General features: G+C 38.7%; 1 protein-coding gene across 2 annotated transcripts in view; it reads right to left on the bottom strand.

Moving 5' to 3' along the window:
• ARB2A (ARB2 cotranscriptional regulator A) overlaps positions 1–22,746 on the bottom strand; it is a 247,419-nt gene that overhangs the window by 203,219 nt on the left and 21,454 nt on the right. For both annotated transcript variants that reach the window (XM_065745600.1, XM_065745602.1), the window contains exons 3-4: positions 19,213–19,314; positions 14,451–14,551 (exon numbers count right to left, since the gene is read on the bottom strand). In XM_065745600.1, coding sequence (XP_065601672.1) covers positions 14,451–14,551; positions 19,213–19,314 — 203 coding nt within the window. The remainder of the gene's footprint in view (positions 1–14,450; positions 14,552–19,212; positions 19,315–22,746) is intronic.

Raw genomic sequence — 22,746 nt, 5'->3', positions numbered from 1 at the left:
AGTGGAGCCTGAAGAGGGCAAGCAGCTACTGCAGAGGCACTGGGAGCTGGCTGTTGCAGCAGCAAAGCAGAAGCAGACAACCTGCAGCTCGCCACGAACATCCTATTTATGTCCCCTAATTGATGCAGGGGCCAAACCATTTCTTGGGTTAATGAAATGGAAGCTTTGGGTTCATTTTTTCATTTTATCTATTTATTTATTTTAAACAGCAAAATGCTCCCAACAATACTGGAAACAGTTGCTGCTGCTCCTTTTGACAGTCAGCCAAATACTGGCTGAGCTGACAGAAAATGAATACTGTGGCTTCTCCTCTTATTTGGGTTTTGGCTGCTGTGCCTTATTTTGCCAACATGGTATTTCTACGATTATGAGTTATAGTGAAGTACAAAGGATGCATGCATTCCTGAATGCGGGATATCAGATTACATTAAGATAGAGCCCATTAATTATATGTAAGTTATAATCCATTCTGTTACTGGATATAGCCTGTTCAAAAAATTGTTCATGAAAAGGTGTTAAAAAAGTATGTCAACCTTCACTTCTTACTTGTACTCACCTTATTTTTTACTTAGTTTCTGTTCACATTATCCCTATTATCTCTGGGGTTTGCAGGCTATTTTTATGTCAAAAATTAACAACAGGACTTTTAGTACTGCAGCGAAGTGAATTCTGCTTTCCAACATATTTGACAATACCCTCATGTATCCTACTGAGGCAGAAGATACTATAAACACAAGACACCTTAACATCCTTGTAGGTAAGCTTAGGAAGTGTAGGACAGATGAGTGGACAGAGAGGTGGATTGACAGCTGGCTGACTGGAGAGCTCAGAGAGCTGTGATCAGCTGTACAGTCTGTTTGGAGCCCTGTAAGTAACAGCGTTCCTCAGGGGTTAGCAATGGGTCTGATCTGCTCCTGTTTAAAACTTTCTTCTGTGTCTACTGTACCAGCAATACAAGAAGATAAAATATTTAACCTCTTCTGTCATTTCATTCTTTCAAAATATATTTTTCTAACCTTACAGAATCAAAGATACATAAAATATTCAAATTGGTACCTTATCTAGAACTGCAGTTTACAGAGAACAGCCTTCTTTCATAGCATTTTAAATTTTCCCCTTCACTTCAGCAGCAAAGTCTGTTGCACTAAAATTCTTATAACCACTCAATGAAACTAGATATCTAATACAGGAAAATGTGTCATATCTAACAAGTCCAGGTCACATAACCTTAAAAAAAATGATTTCAAATGTACTTTATACATTTATTTAGACTGTAAGTGAAAAATCTCACCAGTATTATGACTGGGATAGTTAGTGTCTTTAGGACTTTATCTAAAAAGGCCAGCACCATTTAGAATAGAGATACCTATATTGAAAATGGGGAAAGATCCTGTATTCCTAAACCTACTATCACTCAACCACCAAAACAGTGACAAGATGTAGAGGACAAAGTCTTGTAAAAAAGAAGTACTAAAAATCAAGCTTCTGTCCAAATTCAGCAGTAGGATCTCTTCCTCCTGTTACCTCTTCTCCAACACAGAACTGAACTGCTACTCCAGCAGGAGTAATGCACAGCAGTTCTTCTAATTACTGAGCATACAATGGAAACATCAAATTCAGATATGGAAGCAAAGGAAACTTCTGCTATAGTAAGTTTTTTTTTAAAAAAAGGAAGAATGAAATGAAAAAACTATCATCATTGATTTCAATTAATTTATCATATATTTGAGAAGATCACACTCACAACACAAAAATAAACCACCTCAAAAAAGAGGTAAACCACATACTAAGCTTTTTAAGTGACAAACTGAACAAGCTGGAGTATACACTGGAAAGGCTTAAGAACTGAGACTCCCCAAAAAGCAGAGGCAAATCCGGAACCCTGAAGGCAGGCAGGAATTGACAATATTTGTGGATGAATACAAGACTTTCTTGAATTGTTACAGACAGAAGTATGAATAAATTAAGACAAATAATTCTGAAAAACATCTCAAAGATATAAGTAATTAATCTACTGAACTCATCTTCCTTAATAGCCTTAACTGCATCTAACAGCTTCAGACACTGCTGTGGTTAAATGCAGAAGCAGCTCAGAATCACAGATTTGTTTGCTAATTCCTCCCTCCAACCAGAATGGGGGAGAGAATCAGAAGAGAGAAAAAAGTACAACTTGCAGGTTAAGATACAAACTATTTGCTTTGACAGAAAACAAAGAGGAGAATAATATTAATGATAAGACAATATATATTTAGAAAACAAGTGATGCACAAAACAATTGCTCACCACCTGCCAACTGATACCCAGCCAGTCCCTGAGGAATGGCAGCCCCCAGCCTACTCTGCAAAGTTCTTCACACGATGTCAGATGTTACAGAATATCCCTCTGGGCAATCTTGGTCAGCTGTCCTGGTTCTGTCCTCCCACAGCTCCAACTAAAACATCATTGTGATATAAACACTGTTTTTAATCCAAAATCAAAACATAGCACCATACTAAATACTGTGAAGGGGAAAAAAACCCAACAAATACAAAATCTTGTCCCAGCTGAAACCTGAACAGGCACCCTCACTGGGTATTTCATCATATTTCAGATGATACTGATACCAAAATTCAGTTGTGACTAAATTAATGGAGTAACTGGACCATCCTAAACTATTTCGAGGTTGTTTGCATATAAACTTTATTCTTTCAAATTATTCCCATAAAGAGCCGACACGGCTGATACAGTTTTATTTAAAAATGTCACTATTTTGTTCAATTTTTATCTAAATATTCCTGGAAATCTGAAGGGTCTGTTCTTAAAGACACAGGAAGTATTAAATTCCTTATCTTGGAGAGGATGAAAGTCATGTGAAAGAAAAATAACTACTCTGGAGTTCTTTATTTAATAAACATATGGGGGCTGCTTCAAAAGTAACATGTCCTATTTTATTAGGTTGGCCTATGGCATCAGAGGTGAGTGCTGGTGGTATGACAGTAGAAGCTGAAAACTTCCACCATTATTCCACTGCACTTTGTTGCCGTGTGATCAATGGCAGCAGAGGTGTGTGCTGACAGAATGGCATCCAATACAAGAGTGCACATGAAGCAAAGGTGTGTCACTGAATTCATCCTTGCTGAAAACAGGCCCCCACTGACATTCATCAAAGCCTGGTGAGCATTTATGGAGACCAAACAGCGTATGTGAGCACAGGGGAGTGGTGGGTGGTGTGCCTCAGCACTGACAACAGCAGATCACTTCCACCAGTGCAGACTGTTACTAGCGTAGCACGCAGGTCTTGTTCATCACTGTTGAAAATGCATAACTAATGGTGGTGACAACGCAGAACAGCAGTGCTCTGTAGCTGAGAAATCCCTCCATCAAACAGTGTTATTGTGCTCTCTGTATCTATTTTCCATGGAAATAAATAAGAGTTATTACTTTTGGAGTGATCTACGCATTTTAGAAGATACTTGATGGACATTTTATGCTGCATATCTCAAAAAAGTCCTGGTCAAACAGTATGAAAATTCTTTAGAAACTTTTAATGTTATAGATGGAAGCAAACTTAACGCACACAAAACAAAGATGAACCAAGTGATTCCCGCAAGTATACTAATCTACGCTCTGCATAAGGACTACTTATATCTATTTTTTTCTAGTGTCCTCCTACTTGCCAAGAAACACTTTTTTTCCACCACTCCTTTAACAAAAATTAACTATAACCTACAGTGCTTCCTTGCTTCAAACTCTGCAGACTCCAGAGTTCACTACTTTATTCCTCGTTTTGAAGCCAAAGTTATCAGTCCAATGATAACTGAATTTTACTTTGCAGTAAGTATATTTTTTCCTTACAAGAAACTGAGAAAGAATAGAATGGATGCATCAGGACAAAAGGTAAATTTTTTGTATTTTTCAATTTCAGCTATACAAAAATGGCTGGTAAAAATGTTTTATGAAGAACTTTTGCATAGAAGCTCAGGATGGCAAGAATGGTTGTAATTGAACTAAAGCTGCTGAAGGTTTTATTTTTAAAAAGCTCATGATTAACTCATTGAAACACTCCCCCTACTCCAATTTTTTTCTTCTTTTTAACAATTAGTACCATTCTTTGAATTGCAGCAAGTTGCAAGTGCTTTATAAACAACCATCTGCCTTATTGTATCTTTTCTGCTTTTCACTGTTTATCAATTTAAAAATGTAAAACACATTTATCAACACATTTATCAACAATGTAACAAATTCCCATCTGGGTTTACGAGATGCTCATCATTTCTTTCAAGAATCACACTAACAATAATTATGAAACTATCTCTGAACCTTTCGAGTACTGTCATGTTACTGTGATGAACCAACCTACTGCCGCCAACTGCTGCCTACAGAGTAGAAGAGTTCGCTGAAGCACATCTGACATAATCACTCCAATAAGAAGTCTTCACAAACAGCAGATATTGAAAGCAGATTTAGCATATGCAAATGAATATGCTGCACACAACGAAGACTCAAAGATTCAGATTTAAATTTCCTTAGGTATTGTCAAGCCATTTTCAGTCCTTACTAAAGTGTCTGTCCATCCATTTCACTCACCAAAAAGTATTGCTGAAGATAAACAGTTTAAATACTGTAATCTTCCCAAATTTATAAGGGCACCACACACACAAGTTTTACACCTTTTTTTTTTATTGCTATTGTTGTCCATGCTAGCATTTTCTTTCAGTTACAAAAAGCTCTGGTTTGAAAATTAGAGAAGAGTGAATACCTTTGAGCTGTAAGCACTTGTACATTTCAGGAATCACAGAACTGTAGGGGTTGGAAGGGACCTCTAGACATCACCTAGTCCAAACCCCCTGCCAAAGCAGCTCCCTAGCCCAAGATGCACAGGTAGGCATTAAGGCAGGCATTCAAGCGCGTCTTGAATGTCTCCAGAGTCCACCATTAGAAAGAAATTCTATACTGTGTCTAATTCTTAGCTGTTTTTAATGTCATTCAGTTTGCTTCAATTTTTCTGCGTCATATTTCTGTTCCAAACTTAGCTGTTACAAATTTATAGTTTACAAATCAGTAGTGAAAAAAACTGAAACCAGTTTTTCATGAATTCCTAAAGAACTGCATTTATAGTTGACCTTGATACCCAAAACATGAAAGATGTCATTTCAGCTCCTCCTCTACTTGGTCCATTCAAGAAGTATCCATCAATCACAGACTGGGCAGGATGTCCTGTGCACAGAAATTGCACTAAAAAACTGCTTCCAATGGACAACTAAAATGATTTTAACCTTATCACAAAAAAAAAGTAAAGGAAAATACTTTTTTCCTATTTGATGTTTTCGAAACAGGATTTAAAGGTAGGAAGAGTTTATAATAGGATCTCAGTGAGGATTTTCTCTAACCCCATGGAAATCAACACTTACTTGATTGCTAACTGGCAAAATTCAGTTCATACATGCTGAACAGACACCTGTTAAGTATTTGGTATCTAATTTCTTTGAAGATAACCTCTTGAAGAGCTCTAGTCTAGCAAGCACCCCATGAAAGCAAGTGTACATGAACCAGTTTACATATGACAACACCATCGATTTATTTCTCAGTAAGACAAATTTCTCCTACCACTGACTAAACTAGTAGCAAATAAATAACAGTAAGTTAAAATAGCAAACAATTTTGCTTAATCCATAGTGTGTAGTATTTAATATATTAAAGTATCACTAGTCAGATAAAATCTAGAATGTTTAGTGCTAAACTCTGTTCAGAAATAAAATGAAACTAGAGTGTAAGGATTTCTACTAATCATCTGCAAATTTTATTTGGAACTTGATCCTGCAGCCCTTATTCACAAGAACAGACCTATTGAGTTTATTCACATGAGCTTCGGCTGCAAGATTGGACCTTAAGTACTATCAGGTGCACGTGCAGCCTATCATCAGATTTTGGGTTATTCATGTAAGAAGCTACCCTTTCAAATGCAGACTACTTAATGCTTCCTTCTTCATTAACGTACATGTCCTCTTCTGCCACTCTATGCTTTCATTTGTGCTATGTAAATAGCTTCTTTCTCTCAGTCATCCAAACAAATAATGCTCTTTGCAACCAAGGAGGAAATTAGTAGCAGGTGAAAGCTTGTTTTTTAAATTATGATGAGACCAAGCTGTTCTTTAACTTAATGGAGATCTGGATAAAACAAAATCTCATTTCACTTCTTAGCTATCTTAATTATGGATTATCATTTCATAATTCTCAATACTTATTTTTTCCCCACACAAATACTAACCTTGATCATTAACATACTTTATCATAAGCTGGACCAAGCATTATACACATAGTTTAGAACAGCTTATTTAATGGAGCACCTCCCTGATAAATGTGAAATTAACTGTAGCTTATCATACACAAAATTCATAAGCAATTTCTGACTTACGTGTTATATTTGTTTGCTTTCTGTATCAGCTTTACCCGAATATTTTCTTGTATTACAGGGTGGTAAAGGTAATAAAATAAAGCATAGCTCATCTGCTATCTGGCTATACACAAATATATCGTCAGACAAACAATAACTATGAGAGACTGCACATACTAGTCCTCAAGACCACAGAAGAGGCATCACATCATCGACCACATCATAATCTTTGATGTATAAGCCATAGGTACAGTTAAATACCTCTTCATTAGTTATGACACTCACAAAAACATCTCAAATATCTCAACAGACTTCACACAACCACCAAACTATAATTACCCAGCACTAGACCTAATAGGCATACAGAGGGATAAGCAGGAACTCTCTCTTGACGCTAAGGATAATCCGGCATCTGTAAGATTGTGGAAGGAGAATATCCACATAATCTTTATCAAGAGAAATCTCATTATCAACACAATCTGTATGATTGGCAAAATGGAAGGTGACATTCCTGCAATAAATTTTAGTAGCATTCATTTTATGATTACAGCTAATTTGGATGTCCTGATCAAGCAGGAACTGACTGCTGGTGACTTCTGTAGCCATAGTATCAACTGGAAGTGCAGGACAATATATGCAGTTATCTAGTCGATGTGCAAAGAGATAGACATCACACAGGTCTAACTCAGAGTATAATCTAGAATTCAAATATCCATAACTCCTTCTCAAATTGGAAAAGAAAACAAAAACAACCCGACAACTCAACCTCGAATTGGAACAGTATGTCTGCAACAATTAACTGTTGTCACAAAACTGTTCTCAGTCCTACTTCAAACTTGCCATATGGATTAATCATCAGTTAGAAGCAGCTGCAGCATGATGTTCTGGGCACTTCTGTTGCCATTTTAATTTTTAAAAAGCAAATGGAGAGGCCTCTCCACAAAATTCAATGCCGCAATAGCGATGACTGAACCAGAATCAGAAAATTATGAACAGCTCACTCAACTGTCTTTTAGAAGCATGCATCAAGAGGCTGCAGAACAAATTGTATGCCTGAAATAACAGATCAATGAATGAAGAACAAGGAGATTTAAGAAGAGGAGATGTTGACGAATCATTGTAATTCGTGAAGAATCAATTTTATTACAACCAGAGTAATGGCAGAACATCACAGGCAGTGTATTCATGATTTTAACAGCAAAAAATCGTGGATTAACAAATGGAAACTTATTAAGGTTCCAATTAAGAGAGACTGATGCTGCAACAGGAGGCCAGGAACTACATCCACTCTTTAAATGAGTAATGTGCAGTAAAAAAATCCACAATGCATATCTACAATGAGAAAAAAAAATTGCCTTGAGCAGAGCAAGTAAATACCCTTAAAAATGAGAAAATCAGAAAACAATGACTGAACTATGAATGGAAACAATGGCAACACTGTTTATATAAAAATAGGAATAATATGAAAAATGAATATGAAATGCACATTCAATTTATTAAAATAATTTCTTTTCCTTAAATATGAAAAATATACAAAATGTTTTTCCTGAAGTCTAGCTTCTTTTTCATCTCCTCATGTTCAGCCACATAAGTGTTCAGTCAGAAGTATATGTGAGAGAATTCTTAAAGCCAAAGGACGGATGGTGTTTCAAAGCAAAGTCCTAAGGTCACATTTTACTACATCACCTTATGAAGGATGTGAGCTCCTGCTTCCTAAGCTACCACAGGTTGCTGAACATATCTTGCTTAGACTACAAAATAATGAATCACAGAGTAATATACTTCTTTAGTTCTATTCAACATCTGCATAACTGACCCACCAATCCATGGCACAAGAGAAGATTTTATGCATGCAAATGAATGAGATTTCTGCCCACCCATGGGTTTTCTCTGCCAGCATCCTGAGCTCTTAGATAACTGTACAAATGCCCATTGTGCCAAAAAAACAGATGAGGAAGATGGTTGTATGAAGAACAAGCATCCAGCAGAGGCAAAAGAAACACAAGTGAGATTTCTTTTTTCCTCTAAAAGCACGAATGAGTAATTTGGAACAACCCACCCTTTGTGAGAATCCTGACCTCAAACTTTTCCTGTATATTACCTACCAGTATAAAAAAAAAAGTGTATTTTCAAAGACTACTTGAATCCAAATGAGAGCAGCCAAGTGCAAATGTACAAGATAGATCACAGACTTAAGCTACCTGCTCCACAAACGCACTCCATCTCCTGGATAACCAAAAATTATCAGAAGTCATTTACCATGAGATAAAGAAACATGGCACTCACTATCCGGAATGCACAGCGTGAGGAATTTGGTGTTTCCAAATGCCCACGAGAAGGAGTCGTGGCACATCAGACCACACAGCTACACACAATTATATTTGCATATTGTCCTACTCATTTATCTGTAAAATAGCAATACTTGAACATCACAGACACAAAGGCTAGATGTGGCTCTGGGCAGCCTGCTCTAGTGGTTGGCGACCCTGCCCACAGCAGGGGGGTTGAAACTGGATGATATTTGTGGTTCTTTTCAGCCCAGGCCATTCTATGATTCTATCATGACAATATGACAAATAGGTAAAGCACGTAAAAGATGCCAACCCATTTCCTACTGGAAAAAAGATGTATCAAGTAACTAAGACAATGCAACAGATCAGTCAAGAGCACATTCACTGTTTTGAAAAACCAGAAAAGTGAAGTGATAGGATGTCAGAAGCCACAATAGTGGCAACTCATCATCTTCTCTCTAACCATATATCTTCCAGGAATAAGGCAGAAGAGAAAATGCTCAAGAACAAAGCCCTGGTAGGACAAAGCAGTGCTTAACTGCTGGGCAGCTCCAGCACATTCAGCACAAAGTTGTCCCAGCAGGGAAGGAGAAGCTGAGCCAGACATGGAGCACCAGATCACAGCTTGCTGTCATGGTTTTATGATTTTTGGTACTGGTATTCCACATCATAACATCATGTAGTGCATTTGGAGTTAAAGAGTTAGTGCTCTAGCTCTGTTCTGGGGATACCTGACCAGGAATCGAACCCGGGCCACGTCTGTGCAAGCACCGGCTCCTAACCACTACACCACAGCATTAACTCTTTAAGTTGCCTGTCAAGCTCAGAATTAGCTTGTCGTCATAAACAACACTTCTGTTCACTTCTGATCCACTCTTACTCTACTGAACTTACTAGCACTTCAGTTAGTCTGACAGTATCCAAACTGATGCTGATAGGATGCTTTATATTTTTCACTATGCAGGATTGGCTGTCATTTCAGATACCTTATTAACTTTTTTACTCCCATACTGCACTGAACCAAGACAGAGTTAATAGTACATCAAATGCTTTGGTCGCTGCTGAGTGATAGGAACATGCCTAGGGCTGGGCCCAGTCACTCCACAGAGAAGAGCCACCATCACAATGGCAATGAGCAGGGGGTACAGCAGAGTCAAGACAGGTGCCTGAATTAGGCAAGGGGTATTTCATACTACATGGCGTAATATGGAAAGCTATAAAGTTGTGGGGAGTTGGCCAGGGGCTCAAGGATTGCTGGACATCAATCACTGGACAATAAGACACTGCAATGCCAGTGGGACATCAGTCAGTGAACAGCTGTACTGTTGCTGAGCATTGGTTGATTACTGATAAGTGATTACATGTATATATTTATCATTGCATTTTTTTTTCCATTTTTCCTTTCCTATCTTATTAAAGATTTCTTATTTTAACTCATGAGTTCTATCTTATTTCCAATTCTCTCCATTACTCCCATTTGAGAGGTGGGCTGTGTGGTGCAAGGCTGTCTGGCAGGTTCAACCACAACATTCCCTCAGGCACAAAAAATTGGGCTTGAAAGGTTGACATAATGACAGACCTGACCAGAACCTGTTAAAATTGTTATAAAGCATTACAGTAATTTAATAGTTGCTGGTCACAACATTTTCTTTCCTATTTTCAGAGATCTTTCACAGAGCCATATGACTTGCTATCTGTGATCCCTGTTACACTGTTCATTTTTTTGGGACTGGATTAAGGTCATCTTTTTCCTGTGTAACGCAACACTGGTCAAACCAGAGAAACAATTGGAAAAGGTGCACTGTTGTCATGGCAGTTCTGAAGAGTTACAAATCACCACAGCATGCTTGGGCCTGGGCTATACCTACCAAGCCTCATTCAACACTATTCCACACATTATAGTGAAGGAAGTCTCTTGATCCGATGACAATACAACAGGCCCTGTGGTTTCTCTAGCTCCTGCAGAAGACTCTGGTTGCTTTAGTACCTGCAACAGGCCCTGCAGTTCAATCAGAGAAAGAATCTTTGGCAGTATCAGTCATCCCTATACACAAGACAAAAAAATAGCTGTAAAAGTCATCTTGTTTAGTAAGGACCGAAACTCCTGCTAAAACTAGGATGGAAGAAGATGAGGATGAATCAGGGCTGTCACAAGCATGGGATGAAGAAGAGTCAGAACTCAAAACTGCCTGATCCCCAACTCTGAGTGAGCTGCAAGATATGCAAAAACATCCACATGAGCATACTGTCGCCTGGTTGCTCCAGTACTGGGATAATGGGCCCAGTACCCTGGACTCAGTGGGCAGTGAAGTGATGAAGCTGGAAACCCCTTGCATGGAAGAGGGCACTGCAAAGCAATTAGAGAAGGGAGACAAGCCTTCATCCTATGAAGGTTACTGTTTTCAGCCATGAAGGAAAGATATCCCTTCAAGGAAGATCTGGTATGCTTCCCAGGCAAGCAGACTACATGGAGAAAGGTGCCCAGAAGGAATTACTTATACTGGAGGTAATCTGTAACATTGATCTAGATGATGAGCATTTATTGCAAGATGACAACGGGTGGTTGTGATCTAAGTCACAGAAATTTGTATAGCTGTATACCAGAACACTCACAGCAATGGTCTGGAAAGATAATGATAAACTAACGGTGGTTGAAGTGGTCAGACTAATTCAACAGTATGAAGAAAATCTCTCTTCCTCCCTGTGGACCTGTGTCTCAGCTGTGGAGAAACTGTCCTGGGAGTTTCAGCTATTCAAAGACAATACCTCATTCTCCCTACCTCCATGGCCCAGTATCTCAACTACTAGAAGGAGATACACCTCTGCTCTACAGAGGGGATACACTGGGTACCTGCTACATGCCACTCTGTGTTTTTACCTGCGTGGCTATGGAGAAGAAAGGAGAAAGTAGGATGGAAAAATCACCTCAACCTCAGAGGCACTGGTATGAGAATTGCAAGGAAAAACAATTCTTTCCAGGGAAATGACTGCTCCAACTTCCAGTGGGCAGTTTTCAAGACAGAGAAGATGGCTTGATTCTATTTCTGAGGTTGGCAATGAGTCAAATAAAATAACTCTACTGTATTTAACTTATATGCTTAAATACATAAATGTATATGCTCAAATACAATAAAAATAATTGTGACATACAGTTACCAGTAAGAGGGATCCTGCCTCCAGCCAGGTGGAAGAAAGGGACCATAAGAATAAATAAGGATTTACACATCAGAACCATGGGAGTATAAGACTAGTGGATGATGGTGCACTGCATATTGTAATGCCATCAACTTACAAAGGAGCAGAATCTGTCTATGTTTCTGGGTGACAGAGGGATCTCAACATCTAACTGTGTGGGAGGCCAGAACAAGCCTCCTGTTGCAGAGTTGCTAAGAGCAGAAGAACAGTAGCTGCTGATTGCTACCACAGCACATGCAGAAATACTGCACCAACCAACTTGATTCCTCTCCATCAACCTGAAAGCCAAGGAGTAATTCGCAAGGCTTATTCATCCTTTAACAATCCCATACAGCCAGTGAAAAAGTCCACTGCAAAGTGGAGGATAACACTGGACTATTGTGGCTTGAATGAAGTCACACCAGTACAGAGTGCTGCTGAACCAGGCATGCTAGAACTGGAGCCTAACGCTGCCCAATTGTATTTCACAACTGATACTGGGTAGTGCAGGAAACAGTTTGCTTTCACTTGCAGGGGTGTCCAGTACACCTGGAACCAACTATCCCAGGGATGGAAACACAACCCTACCACTTGACATGGGCTGATCCAGTCAGTGTATTGATGACATTCAGCAGCATATTGATGACATCACTGTGTGGGGCAACACAGCTGAGGAAGTCTTTGAGAAAGGAAAGAAAATAATCCAAATCCTTCTGAAAGTTGGTTTTGCCATTAAAAAAAATAAAAATCAAGCCATCTGCACAAGAAATCCAGTTCTTAGGATGGAAGTCATCAGTTGCATATGGATGTGATTAACAAAACAACTGCTATGGCACCACCAATGAGCGAAAAAGAAATATAAGCTTTCTTAGGCGTTGTGGTTCTCTGGAGAATGCATATTCCAAACTACAGTTTGACTGTAAGCCTGGAAGAACAGTTTCACATAATGCCTTGAACAACAACAAGCCTGTGAACAACAATAAACCTCTGAACAAATTAAACAGGTGATAGTTTTTTGTGCCAGTTGGGGCAGGACAAGAGGTAAAAAAATGTGCTTGCAGTCGGTGAGAATGGGCCCACTTGAAGCCTCTGACAGAAAGCAGCAGCAGGGAGTCAAGGTTGACTCCTAGGGTTTTAGAGTTGGGGATACAGAGGAATCAAAGCCCAGTATACTCAAAAAGAGATATTGGAAGTACACGAAGGGGTCTAAGCTGCTTGGGAAGTGGCTGGTAATGAAGCACAGCTTCTCTTGGCACTCTGACTGCCTGTGCTGAGCTGGATGTTCGAAGGAAGAATGTGTGATGTACATTCATCCTTTGAAACGTAAGTAGATTGCACTGATTACACAATGGGCTCAAATAGGAAACTCCAGTTGTCCAGGATTCTTGAAAGCAATCATGGACCGGTCAGAAGGTAAGCATTCCAGAATATTGCCACAGGAGACAAAATGAAACTGCCCAAGGAAGCCAGATTTAGGCAAGGTGTTATTCCATACCACATAACATCATATGGAAGGCTATAACTGTTAATTGTTTTCAATTCTCTCCCTCATTCCACTTAGAGGGGAAGCAAGTGAATGGATGTGTGACGCTAAGATGCATGCCAGGTAAAACCTCAACTCTTCAGGAGTTGAGAAAAGTGTAAAACACAGAACACCTAATATGTGCAGGAATACATGACTTTAATCCTTAGTAAAACCGTACACTAATGAAAGCAGATAAGCCATGATGCATAAGCAGATCTTGAACAACACACCATAATGTTTCTGAACAGAAACTACTAGGCAATGTTATGTAGCCTCTTATAAAAAGACCCAACTTTGATAGTTTTGGGTGCAGAACTGTGCACCCCCTTGTCTTTGGCTGCAGTGTAAGCAGCACTGCTACCTTTAGAGGACAGCATGCTGAGACTCTTCTTTCTGTTGGGCTTGGAAGCTATGATTCTGCAGTGCACTATTCTGCATTGCCTGAGAACAGACAATTTGGTCTCTATCAGGGGGTTTACAACCTCTAAAGCATTCAAAATGAACTGGTAGAAACTGGAGTCATTTTCACACTAAAGAGTAACTGCATATGCCCTGTTGTTTTTAAGCCTAGTAAATCTACAACACCTCTACCCAAAGCCCAAGGAAATACCAATAGCATTCAAATATATAGTAAATAGCCACATATTTTGTTAATTAATAAAGTTTCAAAACTCTACTTCATCTAGTGGCTTTCAGTATCTCCTAGAAATGAGGGAAGACCAACCAATTCATCCTTCGCTAAAAAACATAGTGCCCCAGTTTTGCACCCACTGGTTCACCTCAAGGAGAATAAAGATAAATAACTGCATAACATAATATTTTCTGATTTTCTTAATCACACTGAGATTCTAGTTTGAACACATACTGAAGTCAGATTGTAGTCTAACTGCCATCTTAAGCCACACAGCAAATAATGGATATTACTGTTGCATTAGCAGGCAACTAATTCAGAAATAGCTTCTGCTAAATGACTGCAGTCTCACTAAATACTTAAAATACTTATAATTAAAAGCATCATTCTATAGATAAAAATAAGAATATAACACTAATACATATATGTATACATGCAGATACACGATTTAAATACCTCTCCAAGAGCTTCATAGCGCTTCTGGTTCCATCTGTGCAAGTCTTCACGATAATTAAATACAAATGGCTCCCCAGTTTTTGCATGCCTCAACTGCCCTTCTGAAAAAGAAACAAAATCACTGCATTTCAGAGTAGTTCTTTGCTAAAAATAAGTTGAAAATTTCAACATTTGGATATTATGAATTATTTTCCCTTTTTTCTGGTTACATTATCTTTGAATAAAAACAACTGTAGCATTATTAAAAAATGCAATTCCAAGATATGAATGGTATGTATTGTTTACTTAGCTAAATACAAGTGATGACAGTGAAATTACATGCAGGTATCTAATGTCAAACTCTTTTGCAAGTAATAAGTCTCAACTGCTATGGATTAGGAGTGAAACATAAACTACACATCAAATACTTCTCAGATATATCATCTAGGTGATCAAATTGTAGCTACAAACAGCCTACCTCAAAACCAATCATATTTCTAGAGAAATGTCAGAGCAAACTGCACTAGGGATTGGAAGGAAAGGAAACACTCAATTTCAAGATCAACATACCACCAAATCACATAACTGTAGGGGTTGGAAGGGACCTTCAGAGGTCATCGAGTCCAAGCCCCTGTCAAAGCAGCTCCCTAGCCCAGGTTGCACAGGTAGGCATCCAGGCGGGTTTGGATGTCTCCAGAGAAGGAGATTCCACCACCTCTCTATGCAGTCTGTGCCAGTGCTCCGTCACTGCACTGTGAAGTTCTTATGCATACTGGTGTGGAACTTCCAATGCTCAAGTTATGGCTGTAAAACATTCCTGGTTAATCTGAAAAAAAAAACCAACCCAAAAAACCAAAACAAACACCCCTGTCCACATTCAAGGTAAGTATCTCTCCATTCCTGGCACATTACCAACAAGTAAGAGATCTGTGTTAGGATACAATGAGATTTTAACAGTAGAATAAAGCAGATTAAATTAAGCATAGCAAAACCACTCACAAATCATAGATCCCAGCATAACTTTCTGCAATTTTATCCTTGTGTAGAAAAAGTTTAGCAGCACGTCTGGCCACAGATAAAGACTTTGACTGGGTTAAAGTAATAAAAATAAAATAGCAACCAATCAGGAAGCAAGTTGCAGAAATGTTATCTTACCAGAATTATTTCAGTTGATCAGAAAAAAACCCAAGTTATCTCAAAGCATCATAAAACTGCAGCGAATTGGAGAAATGTTAAATAAATGTATACAAGTATGTCCTAGAAAGCTGAAATGTCTACCAAACAAAAATAAGATTTAACAACAAAATGTTTTCTTTGAACTGCTAAATCAGTTCATACATTTTCAGAACTTTTAAATGTTGATTCCTGCCATTTTCCATGATCTATTTAAGAACTGGTATCTCTTAAGATTTCTGCCTTTAAGTGTGTTTATTTATATTTTTTTCCAAATCATTATTGCCTGATGTCCAGTGCATTTTCCATACACCAGTCTCCAACAGATTATTTCTACACAAGTTCACATCCGTGCCTTGGGTACCAATATCCTTTTTATGTTTTCATAATGACTCATTATTCTGCTGTTCATTTTCATCTGGTTACCCTTCAATTGCACCGTTCAATCAATCCTACATTAAATAGTGCCCTTCTTAAGTAAGCTGGAGATTTTTTTTTTGTTTCTGGTGCTCGTCTTCTCAAGACTCTCTAAATCTCATAAAAATCATCTCTGTTCTTCTCATTATAAATAGAAACATGTTTATGATTAAAAAGTATAAGACTAAACATTTTTACTGCTTATAGAAAAGCAAAATAGAGATCTTTTTCACCATGCTGACCAGCGGTGTATGGGTTTACTACACCCTCTGGAAATCACTCAGCCTGTAAAGTTAGTGATGGAATATTCACTAACATTATTTTAGAACATCCTTCACCAAAATTCAAATTTCAGCTCTTTTTATCAACCATATATGAACCATTAACTCTGAAGTCAGTAAGGAAGACAGTAGATACTGTGCAGATCTAAAAATAAGGAGCTGAAAAGTGACAGAGCTGAACCCCTCCCATCAAAGACAGAGCATCACTTTCATGACACTTTTAGTCTCTAAGTACCTTCCTGTGAAAGCCATCAGGGTATTAAAAAGCTAAGTGTTGCATAAATGACTATCATTTAAAGGAAAGCTCTTTTTTTCCCTTTAAAAGTGGAAGATGTAAGGCAGGCAGATTTAGAAACTAAAGTTCCTCTGTTCACAGAACAGGCACTGCGAAGAAGTAGAATTATAAATGTCCCCATTTGTCCTACAGGTTTCAAACAATCTGGAAAGAGCCCTTTTCCTAGAGTCTGGTATTACTTTAGCTCAATGGCTTATTTCTCAGCTGGATTTTAAAATGTATGCACTGAAAATTATAAATACTACTACTCATTTAACATATAGATTCAGCTAGATAGCCTGACTTTCAGTCACAGAAATTATCTGTAATGCAAAACCTTGACCTAGAAGAGCCAATCTATCACACCGCTCATTTGCCAGTCAATACAAATGGTATGTAAGAGTTTTCCTATAGGTTTTAGTAAAATAGCTGGAATAAGTTATTATCTAAATAATCACTATTCTTTTTGTATCAATAAATAAGTCCTTCAGTAAATGAAATGTTTCTTGTACGAGTGTGGGGTAAATAACTCCCAAGGATGGTACTTCACAAATAAATAGTAGAGATGATGGTATATTTTGAGTAGTTCTATATAGATAGGATACAAATAATACAAAAGAGAAGATGGCTCACCTTCAGGATGTCAAGGCTCACAGAGGACTCCATGTGGGAGGGATCTCTGAGAAGAGATCTTTCCCTGGTGGTGGTCAGCCCTTAAATGGGTTTGGGAGAGGTGGAGCCAGGCTCCACCCCTTCCTATCACACAGGTATATCACCTTCACCTGTGGCCCCATGGCTGACTCGGTGCTCACCTCAGGTGACCAATCAGTGGTTCAGGTCGTCATTCAGCAGTTCCCATACACTCCACCCCTTCACGACATGAACCACTGATCAAGTAACCATAAGGTGAGCTCCCCTTGATACAGGGGCCCAATACATCGCGATGCTTACATAATTGCCTGTTGCAACGCATGTTGATGTAATCTGAGATGGGTGATGATTGGCATATCAGTCGAACTCTTCTTTGGGCCAGTGCTCAGTGGTATCTACTAGAAGCATGCAATCACACAGTGCAGGTCCATCTCATGTGTCATCAGTCCCAGTTAGACCATCACCAGATGCTGCATATGGTCTTATGGCAACTAATTTTGACATCTCTGTCCCATTCACTAAAACACTTTCAGCTCCTGCATCCCATAACCTTAGGAGCCATGATGGTATGCTTTCCCTTGGTTTTTGATGGAACCACTGTACTAGGTCCATCAACTCATTAGCTGTACATGGATGAGCTGTCACATGGAGGCAGGTTTCAGCAGGGGGCCATTGGTCAGGAGGCACCCCTGCTGATCTATCTTGTACATTTTTGTTTTTTGAGTTATAATAGGCCGAATCTCAAATGGGTCCATCATAGATGGAGTTTCGAGATCTGCCTTAGAGATCTTTTTTTCTGCCATATCTAAGTCTGCCTCCTCTGATTTTTGGATGTCCTCTACCGATATACTCCCTGTTTGTCTTGTGGGGACATTTAGGCCAGGCTTTTTGGTTGTTAATGTACCCAGCTGTTGCTCAAGTTTCTCAATACGCTCTCTTAATAATTGGTTTGCAGTTTTCATGTTAACATTTGCAGCATCTAATTTAAGTAAGGCCATTACTAAAGGCCAGGCTACTGCAGAGGCGGCTAGCCGCCACTCCTTGGTGAGTATGTCCTTATCTAATCCCAGAAAGTAGTCAGTTAAATAAGTTGGAGAGGGAGAGGTAGTCCCTGGAACCCACATGGGTCCCCATTTCTCAATAATGGATGCCAACCCATAGTAGGGTGACCCCATGAACCCTGGAATTAGACCAGGGATCCTGTCTAGGAGGGTAACGTTCTCCCCCCAGGCCCATTTAAGCATATTCCCAATAAAGGACATACTGAGTAAGTATGGATTATTATCACTAGATCTGGCTGGCTCACCAAGTGTGGGGTAAATAACTCCCAAGGATGGTACTTCACAAAGAAATAGTAGAGATGATGGCATATTTTGAGTAGTTCTATATAGATAGGATACAAATAATACAAAAGAGAAGATGGCTCACCTTCAGGATGTCAAGGCTCACAGAGGACTCCATGTGGGAGGGATCTCTGAGAAGAGATCTTTCCCTGGTGGTGGTCAGCCCTTAAATGGGTTTGGGAGAGGTGGAGCCAGGCTCCACCCCTTCCTATCACACAGGTATATCACCTTCACCTGTGCCCCCATGGCTGACTTGGTGCTCGCCTCAGGTGACCAATCAGTGGTTCAGGTCGTGATTCAGCAGTTCCCGTACAATGAGCAACCACTTTCACTTTTTAGCACTAATGCTAAAGAAATTATTTTCAGAACTTTTATATCAGTGTTTTCACAATAGAAAATGGAAACCATACAGCACACACACTACAACCTTCAAACCCACAGTATTGTAGAAACTGAAAGATTTCTTGGAAGTTTCATGAAATAAAAAAATATATATTACTTAGCTGGATTTATAAGGCTGTTATCCAAAGGCTTAGAATTTTATTCTTAACAGAAAAGTGTAAAATTCTAATAAGGATTTATAATGTATAATTAAACTGCTGATAAACACTCAGCATAATATTAAGCTAGCGTATATGACTTACTTTCATTAAATCTGTACTCAAATCCTTCCAGAGTATCAGGAAATTCAAGTGGTGGCTCATCTTTTTTCATCAGTTCATCCAAGTCTATTCTAGACAGTAGATCTAAAAAAGGAAAAGAAAAATTACAAAATGCATGATATGTCTTCTTCATTTCATTACAATCACTGACAAAAATCATTTTATTAAGATTAATAGTTATTAAAGATAGAAGGACAACCTACATAATACTGAACACATAACTCCATTATTGGAAATATCTCTGGTCTCCTCTTCAGCATATTTATCTGTCCATCTCTAAATGTTGTTAAAAAAACATCCAAATACAGGCTACAAAGACATAGTTATTTGTTTTTACCATAAATTCATCTAGTTTCATAATCATGGTATTGATACATGCCCATGTGCCTGCTGCAAGAGCTCATATTATCAAAAATTCATTTATCTTGTCTCACAGCCATTTATCAACTGCAATTAGAACACCTCTCACACCTCCCTTTCATATCCCAACAGACTGTGCAGCCTGAATCGTTCCCTTGACCGCTATCCTTTACGAATTCTCAAGGCAAAGAAAATTATCAACAATTTAATAGCAAGCCATGATATATACATCCCTTTCAGATTCCTTGTTTTATAATATGATATATCCTGATACAGTCTGTATTCATTAATGAAAGAACACTAAAATAAATCCAACCTGCATACTTCAACTCTACATATAAGGATGTAGGTTTAGAATATAGGAACATCTGCTTATTTCCAAGATATCACTGCATAAAAATAGTAGTGTACAATCATCTTCTCATTGCTTATCATATACATAATCTAACACTACCCTTTTAATATACTTCCTGATCATTAAAATGTGATGATTAATAAAATATCACCACAAAATGATTGAGCAAGATTTCACTGAAAAGTATTTCCCTATATTTTCCACGTGATTTTGAAAACCATGCAAATACTCAGTTCAGGAGTGCTACACTGATTTTGTACTATTATTTAATAAATCAAGTGTATTTTCAAATATTATCAATTAAATGTCTTAAGAATTCTAGGTACATTCATTTGTTACCTTTTCCATCTAAATATGTATCTCAAAGAAAATACAGTCATTTAAAAAGGCTATTTTCTTTCAAATTGCTTCGTTTGACATTAAACATACTTCTAGCTTTAATAATTTTAAATAACTATTTACGTAGGCTCAGTGTGATTACTTTTTTATTAGTCTTGTGGCCAGTAACAATCTTGTAAGTCACTCGCATTATCTAAGCCTAGTATTGGTACACTGGTCTGCTCTCTTATGAGGCTCCATCTGCAGTAATGGGTCCAGCCATGGGGCCCCTAGCACAGGAACGACATAGGGGTGTTAAGAGTGGGTTCATAGGAGGCCCACAAAGATGAGGAGAGGTGCTCCAGCCCTCTGTTATAAGTAAAGGATGAAGGAATTGGGTTTGTTCAGTCTGGAGAAGGTTCCAGGGAGACCTCATGGTGGCCTTCAGCATTGGAAGTGAGTTTTATAAGCAGGAGGAGGAATGTGAGTTTTATAAGCAGGAGGAGGAATAACTTGTTACATGGTCTGACTGCGCCAGGATATGGAGGAATGACTATAAATTAAAAGAGTGGAAATTCAGATTAAACATTAGGAGAAATTTTTCACTCAGAAGAAGCGAGAGCCTGCCACAGCTGCCCAGAGAAGCTGTGGGTGCCCCATCCCTGGAGGCATTCATTCCAGCCTCCATACAACTGTTTCCTGACCCCTCTTCCCTAAATGATTTCAGTCGGTAAAGTTGGAGGACCCAAGGCAGTCTTGTAAGATCAACATCTCTCAAACTCACACCATGGTATCTGAGCACCACTGCGATATCTCAACAGCTATACAGCAATTGGAAGCTGTCTAGGAGATTTCTAAATGTGGCTTTTAAAAACCACAGCTCACTTGTTCATCAAATCTGTTTCATCAAAACTATCAAGGGACAGGAAGTCCCACAACATTCCATTTATATAATCAATCTTAAGCTTGTTCTTCTGGATTGTCCTTTCAAAGTTTTTAGTAAGTTGGTTTGGTTCTCAACCAAATAACAAAATGACAGAGAAAAAAAACAAAAACAAAAACCTTTGTCAGAGTGTGGTTGCTGTTGGTTTTTTTTTGGGGGGGGGGGGTTTGTTTTGCTATAGGGCTATAGTGCAAGAAAGCACTCCCTTCTTTTCTACATACTTTAACAATTTAAAGGTTGCCAAAATTGTCATTAATACTTTATCTCTCCTCAGTAAAGAGACTTCAGACACACCTGTACAATGTAATGCACCAGAATTTTCATGTATTCTTGCTTGGAAATGTATTTACAAAGGTTAGTCAATTAGTATATTAAAAAAACCCACACCTCTTCAGTAGCAAGGTTGCTCTGAAAAAAGGTCTCCTATTTATTTTGATGGAAACTACAATAGATACAAAGAGCACAATAATGCTATTTGATAAGAGCGAATTCTCAGCTACAAAGCATGTTTCTTCTACATAGCTGTCGCCAGTAGCTCTGTATTTTTGCCAGCAATGAACAAGAACCTGCAAGCAACACGCATAAAAATCTGTACCAGTGAAGGTGACTCGCTGTTTTACAGCTGATACAATGGCGTCACTGGTAGGAAAATGTTGCCCATGCAGTCTGTCTTTCACTGGCCTGAACAGAGAATTCAGAAGGCATAGTATCTGTCCTACCACAGTGGGTGTGCTCGGACAGTCCAGTCAAAACTGGCAATATGCTCCACAGTCTTCAAAATGGTACAGGGCCTTACACTATCATATTGAAAGAGAAAAGCTGTCCTCTTCTCAGGTCTGACTCTGGAACGTTCAAGCCATTATCTTAGTCAGCATTGCATCTCAACACTGGTGATGATATGTTCCAGGAAACTGTCCCCTTCAGCCTCGTCTGGGCTCAATAGGTGCAGACAAACTTGCATACTGTGTTCTTTCTGTTCTTGTGTAAGTACTCACAGAACCCAGCTGGTACAAACTTTGCAATATTGCATTGTTTCCAATGAAATACAGCCAGTACTCAACTCTTTATAAAGTTTCCTGCTCATAGTCCACTGACTTGTGTGGATGAGCTGATCAAGCTTCATTTCATGGTGTGACCCTTGTGCATGGCCAACAGAAACATTGCTTGTCTTTCATGTCTCTGCTGCTGCTGCTGAAACGCACCATCCACCACTGTGCTCACATCCACTATTTGGTCTCCATCAGCATTCAGCAAACATTAATGAACGTCAAGGAGTGCCATGGAGGAATTCAGGGACAATCCTTTGCTTCATATGCTCTCCAATGTCAGACACCATTTTATCAGACAGCCCTTCTGCTGCCACCTGTCACATGGCAACAAAATGTAAAGGAGTATCAGTGGAAAGTTCAACCTCTACTGTCATATCTCCAACATCTACCTCTGACATCACGGGCCAAAATAATAAAATAGGAGGTATTACTTTCAGAGCAGCTCTTGTAAATGAAGTACATGAAGCTCACCTTCAGTATTCAAAGCAGCT

This window comes from Cyrtonyx montezumae, unplaced genomic scaffold, assembly GCF_038088225.1.
Source record: "Cyrtonyx montezumae isolate F1298 unplaced genomic scaffold, pur_monq_1.0 scaffold_36, whole genome shotgun sequence".
Taxonomy (NCBI): Eukaryota; Metazoa; Chordata; class Aves; order Galliformes; family Odontophoridae; genus Cyrtonyx; species Cyrtonyx montezumae.
The sequence above is the reverse complement of the archived record's forward strand: the minus strand, read 5'-3'. Positions and strand labels throughout refer to the sequence as shown.